This window comes from Leucopleurus acutus, assembly GCF_964270905.1.
Source record: "Leucopleurus acutus genome assembly, chromosome: 17".
Classification (NCBI taxonomy): Eukaryota; Metazoa; Chordata; class Mammalia; order Artiodactyla; family Delphinidae; genus Leucopleurus; species Leucopleurus acutus.
In genome coordinates this window covers 7,742,573-7,760,588 of record NC_139159.1, presented here as the reverse complement: position 1 = coordinate 7,760,588, position 18,016 = coordinate 7,742,573, and the positions used below count along the sequence as shown (strand labels likewise).

The 18,016-nt window shown below is 39.4% G+C and overlaps 1 protein-coding gene across 1 annotated transcript in view; it reads right to left on the bottom strand.

Annotated features, from left to right (window-relative positions):
• Positions 1–18,016, bottom strand: part of RAB2A (RAB2A, member RAS oncogene family) — a 75,093-nt gene that overhangs the window by 40,433 nt on the left and 16,644 nt on the right. Inside the window, exon 2 of the mRNA XM_082859080.1 lies at positions 6,553–6,624. Coding sequence (XP_082715206.1) covers positions 6,553–6,624 — 72 coding nt within the window. The remainder of the gene's footprint in view (positions 1–6,552; positions 6,625–18,016) is intronic.

Here is an 18,016-nt window from a genome sequence, read left to right as displayed (position 1 = left end):
AAATGTATAAGCTAAGGCAGAGGCTAAGGATATAATTAAAACACTAAGATATCTGAGTCTAGTGTAGTCAAGAAACCAACTGTGGTCTTCATGTTTTGCAGGCTCTGTAATATTTAAAAAATCTAGAAATGAGATTCAAGAACCATAATTATTAATCACAAATATTAAAATTTCTTAAAAACTATTAGTGTGTAATAAAATTCACTAAAACGGACAGATGAATTTCAACATCATCGTCTTGGTTCCCAGCATGGGTTATCAACTAGGAAAGAAATCTCCAAATCCACCCACTAGAGATGACCATTGTTTAAACATATTTTCAGACATTGCTCCATGAATAAAATACACACAGAAGTATACAATTTTATATAAATGGGAACACATAAATGCTGTTCTGCAATTTGCTTTTCAGTCACTGTGTCATCAACATTATTCCATACCACAAAGTATCTTTACAAATCAAAAAATATATAAAACTATACTATTGTTTTTGATGGCTGCATAATATTCCTGTGTGTGTGTGTTATCTCTCTATATACACGCATTTTATTAAGTTGGTTACTCTATTGCTACAAATTTTGATTGTCCTCAAATTTTCACTAAGTAGTTGATGCTGAAATGAATTTTTCAACTTATGATTATGATTCTTGGCAAATTACAGGAAATAGGATTGCAGGTCAAAGGGAATACAAACTTTACACTTACCAGGTTACTACTCTGGCTTTTCTCCCTGCACATATCAGCTCTTTTGAAAGTACTCATTTAATCATCAAAATAGGAGGAGGAGAAAAAGAGGGGGTAATTTCAGAATAGCAAACAACTGTGAAGGCGACTCTGCAAGAAGTCTATCACTCACATTATACCACATCATTACTGCTTGGAGTGTGTTCTATCAGTATTTACATCAGAGTCAGGGTGAAGGGAAGACACATATGGTCCCCAGAAACCAGATGTCATCCAGGCAGAAAAACAGCTTTTAGTTAGTTGCCCAGGAAAGGGCATACTGCCCAGTGCCAGAATTCCATTTCAGCATCTCCTATAATTCCCCCAACTGTGACTAGGAGAGTGAGTACAAAGGTAAGTTAGCCTCCCAGAATATGTAACTTGATGGAGTTTCCACTCTATATTTTATTACTTATTCCATCCTAGGGGCATAGTCAATACAAAGAAACTAACGGTATGTTTCGCAGACTCAGAAATACAGGTAAGCCAAAGAAAGGGACCCAGGAGTCATGACGTACTAGAATGAAAAATGCAAAACTATAAAACTATGTCATATAAAACCATTACAGTGGGGCTTCCCTGGTGGTGCAGTGGTTGAGAGTCCACCTGCCGATGCAAGGGACACGGGTTTGTGCCCCGGTCTGGGAAGATCCCACATGCCGCGGAGCGGCTGGGCCCGGGAGCCATGGCCACAGAGCCTGCGCGTCTGGAGCCTGTGCTCCGCAACGGGAGAGGCCACAACAGTGAGAGGCCCGCGTACCGCAAAAACAAAAAACAACCATTACAGTGTTTACATATTTATCTATCTACATGCATTTATTCATACATACTGTGTGCCACAGGGTGGGGGGCACCCAAAACAACCATCCACCAGCTTACCGTTAGTGACACGAAAACGAGTAGCTGAGGAAAGAAACCAGTGACTAAGTATGGGACAAATGTTCTTTGAAATATCCAGTATTTAAAAGGAATGTTCTAAAGTAGAAAATTCTACACATCAGCAAGATAGTTGACAAAATGGAGGCCTTTTCATGAATCTATTGTTTTTTTTGTTGTTGTTGTTGTTGTTTTTCGGTATGCGGGCCTCACCGTTGGGGCCCCTCCCGTTGCGGAGCACAGGCTCCAGACGCGCAGGCTCAGCGGCCATGGCTCACGGGCCTAGCCGCTCCGCGGCATGTGGGATCTTCCCGGACCGGGGCATGAACCCGTGTCCCCTGCATTGGCAGGCGGACTCTCAACCACTGCGCCACCAGGGAAGCCCTCATGAATCTACTGTTTATAACCACAGAGAGAAATCCTATTTTTCCTTCCACTGTCATGGATGGGTTTTTAACCACAATCCAAAAACATCTGCATGGCTCAATGGGATTCAAGATTTCTTAAATCCAATGCATAATGTCAAATTTGATGAAAAACAACTGCAAATTAGAAACAGACCCTTAACTGACACCAAGGGTGGGCAGGTAAGGGCAAGCAGATGCTCCTTCTCTGGAAATGACATCCTGGGCAGAGGGATAAAGATACTAAAATTTTTCTTTTTTAACATCTTTATTGGAGTATAATTGCTTTACAATGGTGTGTTAGTTTCTGCTTTATAACAAAGTAAATCAGTTATACATATACATATGTTCCCATATCTCTTCCCTCTTGCGTCTTCCTCCCTCCCACCCTCCCTATCCCACCCCTCTAGGTGGTCACAAAGCACCGAGCTGATCTCCCTGTGCTATGCGGCTGCTTCCCACTAGTTATCTACCTTATATTTGGTAGTGTATATATGTCCATGCCACTCTCTCACTCTGTCACAGCTTACCCTTCCCCCTCCCCATATCCTCAAGTCCATTCTCTAGTAGGTCTTTGTCTTTATTCCCGTCTTACCCCTAGGTTCTTCATGACTTTTTTTTTTTCTCCTTAGATTCCATATATATGTGTTAGCATACAGTATTTGTCTTTCTCTTTCTGACTTACTTCACTCTGTAAAACAGACTCTAGGTCCATCCACCTCACTACAGATAACTCAATTTCGTTTCTTTTTATGGCTGAGTAATATTCCATTGTGTATATGTGCCACATTTTCTTTGAGGGATAAAGATACTAAAATTGACTGGCAACCATTCCATCATCTGCTGTAGGATGGCTTTTATGGTCTCTGCTTCCTGGCCTCTTAAGATGCGTCATTCCTGCCCGTTCCCAAGTCCATGTCCCCACCCTCCTGTGGGTTCTTTATAAAACTCCATATATTCCCTTTCCTTAACTTAAGCCGTAATTGAGTTTTGGTATATTTATCACTTTAATCAAAGTAAATACACAAGAGATTATTGAAGCTTAAAAAGTCCTTAAAGATTTTGCCCCTAAAAACACATCCAATTTTAAAGACATGTTACACGAAAATCAGGATTGGTTCTAAAGCAGGTAAATATAATAAGATTGCTATTTTAAATTCACTTATTAATAAGGTCAGGACAGAGAATAAAAAAACAAGAAGTCAAGAAACTAGTTAAAAGGCTACTATATTATCTAGGAATGAGATAAAGAATGATAAGAAGATAAAGAATGGTATACATCTCCAAAGAAAAAATTGACAAGCACTGTTGATTACTGAAAAACTGTGATTTCTGTTTTCCTCTCAAGTGAAACAGGAACAATTCAATTTCAGCCTCAAAAACCTTAACTCTTTCCCATTTACCTTCTCATAACTGGGTTCAATGCAGGTTTTACCTTTGTATTCTATGTGGCAAAAGAAAATACTGAAACCTGAAGTGTCCTAGAACTCACAGAAACAAACAAAAAACCCAAAAACCTCATACTTCTCTTCTGGATAGTAAAAAATTTTATTAAACTTTTTCCTTAAGTATATATATGCTTGAGAATCTCATTTAGAAAGTTTTCCTAATCTTTTTCTTTTTTTCTTTTTTTTTTAATGGGATAAACCATCATCCCCTATGCCCTTGAGGCTCTCTTCCCAGATACATTTTCAATTAACAGCCAATTTGGCTGCCAGAGAAATTACCTGTGGAACCAAAGGCCGGGCCTCATTTACCTGACACAGTCAGGGAGTGATGCTTATTTTCTTCTTAGATGTTAGTCACTTTCAACCTTCCAGGACAAAATACTCTGAAGGTAAATACACACTTTCTAAATTACCTCTAGATCATTACCATCCTTGTAGAGTAAGTACTTGCATCCTTGCACAGTATCCATTTCCTGAACATTCAATAATCGATACCTACTAATTGTGTGACCCTGAGTAAGCTAAGTTATTAAATCTCTTCTGTGTTTTAGTTTCTCTTATTTGTAAATGGTATTAATGATATCCATCTCGTAAATTTTTTTTCAAGATTAGAAGAGTTATTACATACGTGCAATCTAAAAAATGATACCAATGAACTTATTTAAATAGAAACAGACTCAAGGACATAGAAAACAAACTTCTGGTTACCAAAGGGGATAGCGGTGAGGGGGCGGGGGGAGGCGCATAAATTAGGAGTTTGGGATTAACGTAAACACACTACTGTATATAAAATAGGTAAACAACAAGGACCGACTATATACCACATGGAACTATACTCAGTATGTTGTAATAACCTATAATGGAAAAGAATCTGAAAAAGAACATATATATATGTATGTATTACTGAATAACTTTGCTGTACACTTGAAACTAACATAACACTGTAAATTAACTATACTTCAATTAAAAAAAAAGTTACTACATACAAAATAAGTGCCTGGCACACAGTAAATATTTGGTATGGGTCCACTGTCATTATTATTTTATATTATACCCTCCTCTACTCATCAAGCAAAGGCAAGTACGCAGCAGAATCAAATACTGCCTTATGCCTATTTTAACAATCACTCCAACATTCCTTTAAAAAACACGTGCTAATTACCTTCTAAATTGTTTTTATGTCAGAAACATAAATTCTTGTGATGGGTGTCACAAGGTATAGTAGTCAGGGTCCAACCAGAAAAACAGAAACCATACGTAGGTATTTAAAACAGAGGGGATTTAAAGTAGGGAACTGGTTACATTAAAGGAAGGGCTGAGAAGCCCAAGGAGCAGAGGGTAAAGCAACCCAGAGATTAGGAACAGCCGGAAGCTGCTGCTGTCCCTAGGCCAGGGGGCAAAGAGAGAAACCAGGGTTCCCAGAGCCCAGGAGCCAGACCATCAGTGGGCCTGTCGGGCAGGGGCTGTGGCTGAAGCCACGGAGGGCACACAGTCTCAGCAGAGAGGGGAGAAGTCCCTCAGCTTCACTTTGCTTTTAGCCTCCTAACTCCCAGTGCCTTGCATCAGCGAACCCAGAGGGAAGCCAGCTGGTACAGTTACATGGGTTACAGTTTTCTAAAAACTCCCTCTGGTGTACTCCCCCTTACATAGGCTCCCACAAGTAGAGCCTATGCCGATTTCTAACAGCAGTGAGGTTCCGGCCCATCCGCCCAATCAGGTGTGCCCTAACAACTAGAAATTTACACGAAAGCTTCAACGAAAAGGAAGACACTTTTGTCTAGTACCCTATACGAAAAACAACTGGCTAGTTGTCTCGGGACCAAATCATGCCTAAGAGATGGCCTCAAGGTTCAGACCTACGGAGCAAAGAGCAGATCCTACACAAGGATGAGCTCACCAAAGTTAAACTGCACCATGACGATCAGCATGAAAGAGCAGTACCTGTTTTACCCATCATTACTGGATATAATTAAAACTATCAAAATGAAAACAGAACCACATATTCTTATTGATAGTAGCCAGTAAGGAAAGATTTTAATATATCTACAAAGTACATGTGGCTTGGTTGAATACTATTAACTGATCTAATAATTTGATTCGTAAACTCTATCTTCGATTTGGTATTTTAAAAGTACACAGGACATGAGAATCACCTTGTTATGAATAGTGAGTTAATCATATCTATAGAACATAAGCAGTCACTGGCTCAAAAGATACATTAAGCTATCAATTGTAAAGTTTAACTAGATTTCCAGTTACCTTGTTTCTTCATGTTTGACTAATCTCTAATTGTTACTGGGCTACAGCCATAGAAGAATAATCTAGATTCTTTAGCTTTCAGGGTATAAATATAATTTTTTTAAAACAGATAAGAACCCTGAAACAGTATGCTTAAAGTTTTTAGTTTTTCACTTAATTTTACACTTTTGCATATTAATGAATAATATCACTAATAATAAAAACTAGTGTAGCTAATAGTAATAACAGCTAATATTTGTTGACCATTCCTTACCAGTAACTGTCTCATTTATTCTTCACAACTGAGGAAACTAAAAAATGCTTGATGGTAGTTTTTCTCAATTAATAATTATAGGTAAGCCTAAAGCACTTAACACGCTGCCAGGCACTGTTTCAATGCATCATATTTATTAACTCATTTACTGTTCAGAATAATTTTGTGAGATGGTTACCACTGTTTTTCTCATTTTACAGATAAAGAAACTGAGGCATGGAGTGGGAAAGTGGCTTGCCCAGCTAGTTAGCAGCAGAGCCCTGATGTGAACTCTGACAAACTGGTTCAGAGTCTGCTCTTAACCCCTCCCTATGATATACTGTCTCTCAATCAACTGTTTTATCATTAAATACAATCAAAATCAAGTATTAATGTCTTGCTGCATTCCAACCACTTTTACAGAGTTGGGGAATATTATTTTTACTATACATACTTATATTTTTTTAAAGTGATGGAGACTAAACTCTGTACAGCAACAAATCTAGTTTCACTGATTTCTGACTCATCACTGATGGAATGAGCCCTCTAGCACATTCCATTCCCACTACCCAAAACTTCTAAATGCTTCTCATCTCTTTATAAAACTTACCAATAGTAAGATCATGTACTGGCTGAAATCTCTTGTCTGTAAACTGTAGCAATAAGCATGATTTACCAACACCTGAAAGTTAAAAGAAAAAAAATTTAAGGGACAAAATTCACAGAAATTAAGAAATACTCCATACGAGTACTTGGAAAAGAGGCAGCTAGGGTTTCTGGTGCTCTGAGAACACAGTCTGCCATGATTTTTCAGTGCTCTCATTTCTTGGGGAATTAGAGGACTGATGATTTGGGTGAAAGGTGTTGACCAATCCAAAACACGCTTTTCATCCTTTTGCATTCATTCAGCATTTCAATCTGAAAGATGAGAGTGGCAGCAACTCCCAGAGACAACCAACCAGGTCCTCCCAGCAGCCTCTACACCACAGGACTCATGCAGTGAAGTGTTCATGCACTTCTGTTTTTTCTGTAGTAGTGAAAATATTTTAAAAACATAGTATTTTCCTCCTTTTATAGTTTATTTTATCTTAGTCTCCTACAAACAAACAAACAAGTAAGTGTTCGGGATCTACTTTTCTGGGAAAAGCTGCTCACTCTATCTTCTGGCTGATCCATTTCAGGATCGACTCTATAATCTGAGTAGCATTCCTACACTCTATTATTGAGGTCTTGAGTAACTTCCAAATTCCCAAATTAAAGGCAAATTTTCTATATACATCCTACTTGCCCTCTGAGGAGAACTGAATATTGAATACCACACCACTTCCTACTCATTTTCAGGCCTGTAACCTCACACTAGACCGAATCTGCTTACTTGGTAGCAACCTGCACTTACAAAACACAAAGGCAGTCATCACTTATTCATTCATTCACTTACTCAAAAAGTCTTCATCAAATGCTAACTGTGCACATGGAAAGCTGATATGCTTCCTTCCTTACAATCTAGCTCAGGGAGAGAAATTTAACAGAATGAGTGCACAAATAACCTATACGAACTGTAATTTGAAATAATTATAATGACTGCCATTTGAAAGAAGAAAATAAAGTTCTATGAGGAAGAGTAACAAAAGAGACTGAAGGGCCAGAGAAGGTCTTTCTTAAGTGATGCAAACTAAACTGTTCAATGTCTTCTAGATTATCCGCTCAATGAGAGAAGGACAACGAATACCTTGTCACTTGCTGCCTGTCTTAAGGCAGAGATAAATCACTTAATAATTTTGCTGAATGACTGGCCCTAGTGTCAAATGCTATAATGATTGTCAAAATGCCCAGTAACAAATCAAATACATGGTCTACTCTGTGTGTGTGTGTGTGTGTGTGTGTGTGTGTGTGTGTGTGTGTGTGTGTGGTGTGTTTTAGGAACTATTTTATTTGTTCAAAGTTTTTTGAATGTTTTAAGATTCTAGTTAACTGAAAATAAATTGGAATTTCAAAACATTTGACCTTGGTTTTCTTCTCTTTCTTTTATCCACAATTTCTCTTTTACATTACAAAAGGCACAAACTCCTTAGATTTCTAACACCCTTGAATAACCTTTCAGATCTAGGAGAGAAAGAAAAGAAATTTTTTTTTAGTTCTTTGTGTGTTTTAAAAATTTTTATATTAGAGTATAGCCAATTAACAATGTTGTGATAGTTTCAGGTACACAGCAAAGGGACTCAGCCATACATATACATGTATCCATTCTCCCCCAAACTCCCCTCCCATCCAAGCTACCACATAACATTGAGCAGTGTTCCCTGTGCTATACAGTAGGTCCTTGTTGGTTATCCATTTTAAATATAGCAGTGTGTACATGCCAATCCCAAACTCCCTAACTATCCCTTCCCCCCATCCTTCCCCCTTGGTAACCGTAAGTTCGTTTTCTAAGTCTGTGAGTCTGTTTCTGTTCTGTAAATAAGTTCATTTGTAACAGAAAATTATTTTTTAAGTGTTAAAGTACAAAATAGGTGAACAACTGAGATGTGAAACTTCAGTTCTGTTTTAAAAAGAGAGGCTTTAGGGCTTCCCTGGTGGCGCAGTGGTTGAGAGTCCGCCTGCCGATGCAGGGGACATGCGTTCGTGGCCCGGTCCGGGAAGATCCCACATGCCGTGGAGCAGCTGGGCCCGTGAGCCATGGCCGCTGAGCCTGCGCGTCCGGAGCCTGTGCTCCACAACGGCAGAGGCCACAACAGTGAGAGGCCCGCGTACCAAAAAAAAAAAAAAAAAAAAGACGCTTTATTTTTAAAAGCACTTTTATAGGTTCATAGCAAAATTGAGCAGGAAGTACGGCAAGTTCTCATATACTTCCTGCCCCAGGGGAGCACAGCCTCCTTCCTTATCAACATCCTGCACCACAGCGGTAACACTGGTTACAACTGATGAACATACACTGACACATCATCACTTAAAGCCCTCAGTTTACATCTGGGTTCATTTTCGGTGCCGTCCATTCCATGGATTTTGACAATTGTATAATGTACCCACCATTACAGTATCATACAGAATAGTTTCACTGCCCTAAAAATCCCCTATGCTCTGCCTATCAGCCCCTCCCTCACTCCTAGCCCACTAATCTTTTTACTGTCTCCATAGTCCTGCCTTTTTCTGATTGTCATATAGCTGGAATCATATGGTATTTTAGCTTTTTCAGATTGGCTTCTTTCACTTAGCAATATGCAATTAAGATTCCTCTGTCTCTTTTCTTCATTTCTATTTTTAACATTTGAAATTTCCCCATATGGTATAGAAAAAAATTATAATTAGAAATCACAGACTTTATTACTGAGGGACCTCAAGAATCATCTCACAGTCTGATAATCACTTAAGTGATACAAGAGCCTGAAACCCTTTTCTTACCTCACAACAGAGTATGGATTGCTCTAGCAATAACAATACCACTTATTCTGACCAAATACTGACTTCACTTTCAAGACACCATATTCTTTCTTCAGGTAATCAAAGTATCTTTCAATGCAGAGAACATATCCAAGTGCCACTGTGGTGTTTCCCAAGTCTCCTTAATCACCTATCTGTAGATCATTTGTCAGGATCGGTTAAATTTACAGGTAGCTCATCTTATTCAATATATGTTGACTTCTACTATTTAATTCTGGATAAAATACTTGGGGTTTCTGGCTCACAATCACCAACACTTTTCCAGATTGCCAAATTGAATTAGCTAGTCTTTTTCTCAGTCCTCAATTTATTTGATCCAGAAACAGGATCTGTTTACGTCCATAAAATACTTCCATATAGTTTATCTACCTACAGCCTCCTTGAAAATGATCACTTCTAGCTTCAACCACCTCCTTGGCCCCTTGATTCTGTCACAACTGCTCTTCTTCCACGCAAGCCTTAAATACTGGAGGTTTCACCACCATCTCATATTTGGTTATCTTTTCTCTTCAGCTGAGAGAAGTAATCCAGTTCTATAGCCCCAACCTACACGTATAAATTAGTCAGTGATTACCAAATCCATCTCTTCAGCCACCATCTTAATTAATTTCACTTTTATTATATCCAATTGCCTACTGAACATGTCCACTTTGATTCCTTCAGGGCTGAAACTCAAACTTCCAAAACCGAATCCATTCCTTTTCATTTTCCTGCCTACCATCCTTCCAACAATTCAGAACAAACTCAGCATCTCCTTCAGTATTTCCTTATCTCTGGAGTTGGTTCCCAGGGCATCACACCAACAAGAAAATCACAGTCATCCTTAATTCCTCTTCCTCCTTTATCATCTACAGTGAATGGCTCACCAATCTCATGAATTCTCTCAGAAACACCTTGAATTCCACGTTCTCCCCTCCTCTTAATCCTCAGTGCTCTAGTTCTGGTCCTAGACATGATCTTTCTGCCTTTAGCCTTTGCCCTTTCTCCAACCTACTTGTATAAACCTCTGTGAAATTTTTGCTAAAATGCACATGATTAACCCGCTCTCACGGAATACTGCTTAAAATATAAAATTCAAGCCCTTCGAAACAGTAAACAAGGTTCTTTGCATTTAGGCTGAAAAACTGTTATTCCAATAGATCATATTATCATACCACAGTCTAGAGACCCTAGATTTAAGCATAACACACCATCTCCTGTCCTCTGAAATGACACCATGTTCTTCCCCCGTATCTCTTACCAAGGAACACTTCACTCCTTGGCAACTCTAAACTCATGCTTAGAGATTCCAGCTTAGGGATTCCTATGCCTTCTTCACTAAAGCATTCCTGTTCCAAAGATTCTACCAATCCTCAGGCAGAACTAATGGTACATTGGATTTCCATAATATTTCATTTATGCCTCAAAACCCTGGTCAGAATCCCAGCTGTCACTTTACTAGCTGTAACATGGGGCAAGTATTTGACCTTTCTGAGCTTCAAAATCCTATCTATAGGGCTTCCCTGGTGGCGCAGTGGTTGAGAATCCGCCTGCCTATGCAGAGGACACGGGTTCGCGCCCCGGTTCGGGAGGATCCCACATGCCGCGGAGCGGCTGGGCCCATGAGCCATGGCCGCTGGGCCTGCGCGTCCGGAACCTGTGCTCCGCAACGGGCGAGGCAACAACAGTGAGAGGCCCGCGTACCGCAAAAAAAAAAAAAAAAATCCTACCTATAAAATGGGGGAAACTCCTACACTTTGGTGAACTGTTGTAAGAATCAAATGAAATAAATAAATGTAAAAGGGCCCCTCTACAGTGCTAGTTACCTGTGTCCAGTTCCTAAACATTCTTTGAGCTGTTTATTTAGGACATGTGCCTTTTTCTATATGCATGATATACTGCAATAAAAATAACAACATTACAGTCTTTCTGATGCATCAGCTTGACTAGGGCCCTCTCCAGTTATTCAATCAAAGACTAATCTGGGTGTTGCTGTGAAGGCATTTGGTAGACATAATTAAAGTCCATAATCAGTTGCGTCTGGTATAAGATAGAGGTCCAGTTGCATTCTTTTGCATGTGACTGTCCAGTCTTCCCAACATCATTTAATGAAGAGACTGTCCTTTCCCCCACTGTGTATTTTTGGCTCCTCTGTCATAAATTAATCGACCATATATGTGTGGGTTTATTTCTGGTTTCTCTATTCTGTTCCACTGATCTATGTGTGTTTCTATACTAATACCATACTGTTTTGATTACAATAGCTTTCTAATACAGTTTGAAATCAGGTAGAGTGTGGTGCCTCCAGCTTTGTCCTTCTTTCTCAAGACTGCTTTAGGTACCTGACCATTCTTTAATTAATACAAATTACTGCACCTAATAATGCCGCTGTTAAGAGTTCCTACTATGAAGTCACCTTACCTTCTTCCTTTACTCAGGGTCCAACACACTGTCCTCAGCAGGACTCAGTGTTGTGAGAATTGACTATCTGACTACCACCACATCAATGCCAAACGATTACAAGTAACAATCATTAAAAATGCCGATTCGTAAAACCCCCACCCCACAGATTCTGATTCAGTTAAGTCTTTGGTTAGGCCCAAGAATCTAATAAACCTGCCAGTGACTTTTTTTAGGCAACGGGTCCTTCTCCACAAGGAACACTGGCATAAGTGCTAGGTATTCTACTGAAGTTTATTTTCCTAGTCCTAAACTGATTTCCACCAACTTCAAGATAATTAAAAAAAACTGACGATGGCTCCATTTTTAAAATTGTAAGACATATAGCTTTAACTTAAAGGATGTGGAAAAAGCAAAAATATAAAAGACCAATTCCTAACTACCGAAGTTTTGTCCAACTGTCATCCTGAAATCATGGCTGCATACTGTCATCTACTACACTGGGTTCTCAAAAAACAAAATGTAACAAACCACGAATTAATGACCTATCCACATAATTGAAAGTAATCCACTGGAGAGTTATATGTTTTAAAATCATACCAAAGAACTGACAGACCTCAAATACAGTTCATACAGAGCAGTTTAAATGTTAGTAGCTTATTTTGCAAACACAGAAAACTATATCCTTTGTGCTAACATTCCAAATCGAAAAACCCGTGAAACATGTAAAAACAGTAAAGTCTGCTGCTCTTTTTAAACAGAAAATTAATAAACTCAGCATAGACATTAGAAAGAAAACAAGCTTTACAGTTGTAACACCAGTATTCAAGTCCACCTGTATTATTTCATAACTTGTGACCTCAGACAAATTAGTTATAGAAACTAAGCTCCATTTCCACATCTGTAAAATGGAAAAAAGAAAGCATGGCATTCCTACTTCAAAGGAATATCATAAGGCTCAAATGCAAAAATTTTGAATTGTGCAAATTCAGAAGTTCAATAAAAAGTGTTAGAGGATTCTTCAGGATGAATACAGCTGAGGAGCAAAATCTCCAACCAAACCCATCTGACCTTGAGTTCAAATTTTTAAATATATATTTTCTAAAATTAACTGAAGAAAATAGTCACAATCTATAATTTTCTTTTAAATAAAATGACTTCAGAGTTGTTTTCATGCTGCTGGTTTTCCAAACATCATCCCCCTCACATGTACGATAGCAATCCTCTCAATTACTGCAACTAGATACTAATCTGGTGGCTTACTGGAGTGAGCTAGAATGGCTCCCAAAGAGATATGTCCAAGTCCCAACCTCTGGAACCTGTGAATGTGGCTTTATTTGAAAAAAGGATCATTGCAGATATAATTAAGGATTTTGAGATGAGATCAGCCTGGATTCAGGCTGGGTCTAATTCCAATGACAGATGGATATGCAGGAGAGAAGGCCGTATGAAGACAAGAGGCAGAGAATGGAGTTATGCTACCACAGCCAAGGAACACCTAGAGCCACCAGAAACTGGAAGCCGCAGGAAGGATTTTCCCTGGAGCCTTCAGAGGGAGCATGGCCCTGCCTATCCCTGGATTTCAGACTTCTGGCCTCCAGAACTGTGAGAGAAACAGCCTTTTATTGTTTTAAGCCCTGAAACAACTTTCTGATAATTTGTTAAGCTGCCCTAGAAAACCAATGCACTTATCAAGAGTATCTGCCTTCCTTCTTCACCTTAGATTTTTACATTGCTCGTCTCCCACTCTTGTTGACTCCGTCTCTAATAATTCCTACTGTAATCAATAAAGAGACTCAAACACCAGAAATATTGAGAGAGTAATAAGGGAAAAAGGAAGCAAAGAATACAGAGCATTTATTTGAAAAATCTCTCAGTGAAGGCTAGGAGGGTAGGAAAGAGAGAGTCACTCAAAAAATATTTATTAAGTACTCACTATATTCCAGGCACTGAGCTTAGTAATAAAGAAATTAAAGAATGTTCTCAAGAGGATGTAGCTTTAAGAACGTAAGACATCTTTTCCTCAAAACTGGAAGGTATAGAAACAAATACGCAGACAAGGCTGAAAGACTTGCTTAAGAATCAACAAAATGAAAAGGAAATAGGAAGATGTGGAGAACTAGCCCTCCTTCCCTTGATGCAAATCATCTACCGCTTTTCTTTATCTTCGTTTTACAATATTAAAGTAAGTACCCCAAGTACTAAAACACTTTTTCTGAGATGAGACCAAAACCATGAAAATGAGTAAAGCAGATAACCTCAGCTGAAAGTCTCTGATTCCTTAGGCTAGTACGCCTTATACATCAGGTCTCTGCAATATTTATTTAGCATTAAGAGCTCTTTCTCCAACACTCAGTGACTTTTTGTCCACTTAGCTAACAGCTACTTATTTCTAAAACTCAACTCAAATGCTGTAACCTCTAGGAAGCTTCCACAGTGCACACCTACCTTCACAAAGTGAGTTAGGTATTCTTCTGACTCTTAAATATGGAGACTTCCTGGCTGTGTGTGTATATAAAATAATCAATATAATTGTCTGGCTTCCGGGAAGAAAACAATATCCTCTGCTGTAAATGCAAGAGGAAGGAACACTGCCAGGTTTCTGTGATCTCCCTCACCCTGTGTATGGCACGGGCTCCAGGAACCACATCCAGACCTGAGCTCAGACCAACAGATGAAGAAGGTAGGCCTCACTGAAGGGTAAAACACAGGCTTAGAAGAGCTCCAACCACTCTCTTTATTCAGCCACTATGGGGACTGGAGAAGCCCTAACCTGGCAGTTTATTTCTTACCCTGCAATCTTTATGAAACCTCCTCCACAGTTTGGATTTTTGCCCCCTTAGTTTCTACCTCCGTTTTCTGTCCCAGGATCCCATCCAGGACACCACATTACACTTGGTTGCCGTGTCTCCTCAGGCTTCTCTCGGCTGTGATAGTGTCTCAGACTTTCCTTGCTTTTGATGACCTGGACAAAAGTCTTGAGGAGTACTGGTCAGGTATACTGTAGAATGTGCCTCAGCTGGGATTTGTCTGATTTTTTTTCCCTGCGACTGACTAGAATACGGGTGTTTGGGAGGAAGACGACAGAGGCAGAGTATGATTCCCATCAAAAGGGTACATACTATCAACATGACTGATTATTGCTGATGTAAACTTTGGTCACCTGGCTGAGGTAGTCTGCCAAGTTTCTCCACTGTAAAGTAATCCTTTTGCCCTTCCCTTTTCATACTAGATCCTCTGGAAGGAAGTCACTGTGTAGCCTGATCCTCTAGGCTTAACAAAGTTTTAACCTCTGTATTCCCCCTGCCTGGTTTCTCTTTGTATGATGTCATATTTCACCTCCCCCGATATCCAGTCTTCTGCCCTTCCATAATGTTTCAACAGTATCATGTGTTTTTGTTACTTTTATATTAAAAAATATATGAAATAGAGCTCACATTTGGAGTATGTACTCCTCTGAGATGGAAAAGTGCCTGAAAATGTTTTAATTTTTTCACTCCCTACAACATCCTCCCCTAAATCCTGTTAATTCCAACTGTCACCAGTATCCTCTTCATTTTCACTATCATTGTCTTAGATAAGGCCTTCGTTACTTCCTACCTGGACCACTGTAGTAACCATCCAACTACACCCCATCTTTCTAATCTGTCCTACGTATGAGTGCACCAGAGATGGATAAGAAAAGATAGAAGGACTACATTTAACATCTAGTATGTCTCTGCCGCTGTATTACAACATGAATATATACAGACATATACATACACATGTGTATGTGTGTGTGTATATATACACATTTAATTTCTAATTTAGTCATAACTCTAGTCCTGTACTCTTTCCTTTAAAAACTTCAATATTTTCTACTGTCTACAGAATAAAGTTCAAACTCTACCTTAACCTGTCACAACCCAGTACTTACCTAAGTCCAACATGTCTAATGAACTTATCTTTCCTTATTTCCACTAACTGTCTGACACAGGGTCTATACTACGGTTAAGCTGAATGGTTTACAATGAGGAAATTACAAGGTATGGCACTTAGCAGATGTGTAATAAACGACAACTATCTTTCTGTTTTTTGCCTAGCTTTACATTTTGATTATTTAACATTTTTACTTGTCTAAACCCTACTCACTTTCCAAGGACCAGCTCAAATGCCATTTTACCCTAAGTTTTCCGAGGAGGAAGGCACTCTGGACCCTATGAAGTTCCAGGCTTTCTCCGGGACCTCAGTCAGAGCCCTTATGACATTCTACCAGCACTGCTAGACTATAAACCCCTTAAGGGCAGGGACACACCTGATTCACTTTTTAAATTCTTCTTAGAACTGTGTTTTACATTTGGTAAACTTTTACTGTTGCAGCCTCCTGCATTGCAACACACACCACCAGTTTAAGAGATAAATACCGGACTACTTTTGGATCCTGTGTGTGGTGCTGGTAGAAAAAGTTGTTTCAGGTCTCTAGGCCTTGTTTGCTTATTTGTATAATGGTAATCATACCATTCACCTTATTCAGAAGGCTACTGTGAGGAATAAAAGAAACAGCATGCAGAGAATAAAAGGTAACACGTCTGTGCTTTTTCTTCCTTCCCCAGTACGCAGAGGCAGACCAACACACCATCCCATGCTACGGCACAGTACTCTACACGTACGCTATTAAGCACTTCTCACATTAAACTTTTACCATCAGTTCACACATCTACCTGCCTCCCTTGGGGGCAGAAAATCACTTTGCTCTGTGGCCTGGCTTAGAAAGCTGATGCTCAGTGAGTGAAGAGCATGTGTATTGCATGCTCACTGAAAAGGTCACAAAATGACATACTCGCGTTTTCTACTTAGTGACAAACTTAGTCTACATTTTAAAAAGTCAATTTCTCAAAAAAATTGTATTCCCCATAGTGGCTTTTCCAGATAGAAAAATGATGCTAGAGAATGAAAACGTGACTGCATGAAATTAAGAACTGCGTCCCTAATAGTATCTGCCCCTAATTGAAGTGTACTTGCCCTTTGGAAACATCAGGTCTAGCAAGTGCACTGCTGTGCCAGGTATCAGTCAAGTGCCTCCTGCTCTAGACCCTCTCTGGCCTGCTGGAGACACGAGGACGTCTCTCCCTTGACAGCTGGCATGATAGGAAGTACCTCCGGTAGAAAGTAGCACTCCAGCTCTCTGTGGCCACTGGCCCCCAGCGCCCCTTCAGGCTGCTTCTCAGGGGCTCCCAAGCGCAGCCCCGCCCCACAGAAGGCTTCCCACAGCTTCCCAACCCATCATGGCCCCTCAAGTGCAATTCTCGGCCACCAGATGGGCCTCAGCTGCGAGCCTCCAAAGACGTCTGGATGCCAGATTTGTTTGTCCCTTCCCTCCTTGCTCCGCCTCAGTCTTAGGGGTAGTGGCTGTGCCCTCTACCTGCGGTTGCTGTATTCTTAGAGTTCTCTTAGCCAACTCCCCATTACTCTAATCCCATATTAGAGTCAGTGGTTCCTTACACCAGACATTCCCTGTTCGAATTCCTGTGTGGTTTCTGTCTCCTAGTTGGACTCTGACTGATATGAACTAATATGGTTAAAATACATGCTTCATTAAAATAAAACAAATTTAACTTGGTTAAGTCAAGGATTTTTTTTAACACAAGCCGAGTTTAGATATCCTTAGGAAAGACCTAGTTTGTGCAATATTTTCACAAAAACAAAGCTAGGTGCAATTTACATTTTTAAAAAATTGAAAAATAAAATGGAGCATTTGCTAATTTACAGAGAATAAATGACAGAATATTAAATTTAATAGCAAGTAAGATAGCAGAATGTGGTTAAAAATAGCATCTCTTTCCTTTTTTCCTCCCACTCTTGGGACTTTCCTGAACTAGTTTGTTTAATGGTGGAAAATGGCTTAGAGTGAGAAGAATCAGAACGAAGAAAACTGAAGTATAAACTACCTCTCAGAATATCAGAATGTCTCAGTATGCTGGAACCAAAGAGGTCTTCTGTGCAGTGTTTTCTAAACAGTAGGCTGTAACCAGTTAGGTCATGAAATCAATTTACTGGATTACAACTAGCAGTAAAAAATGAACTAGAATAAACCAGCAAATATTAGACTGTATGTACTAAATAAAGTTAGGATGAGTGCTGTTTGAAACGATTGTTTTAGATATATATATGCACTTACACACATATCTGAACCCTGAGTTGCAATGTAATAGGTTATTGCAGCTTGTAAAAAACAAACTTAGAAATTATTCTCCAGCATCTCATCCAATCACATATCC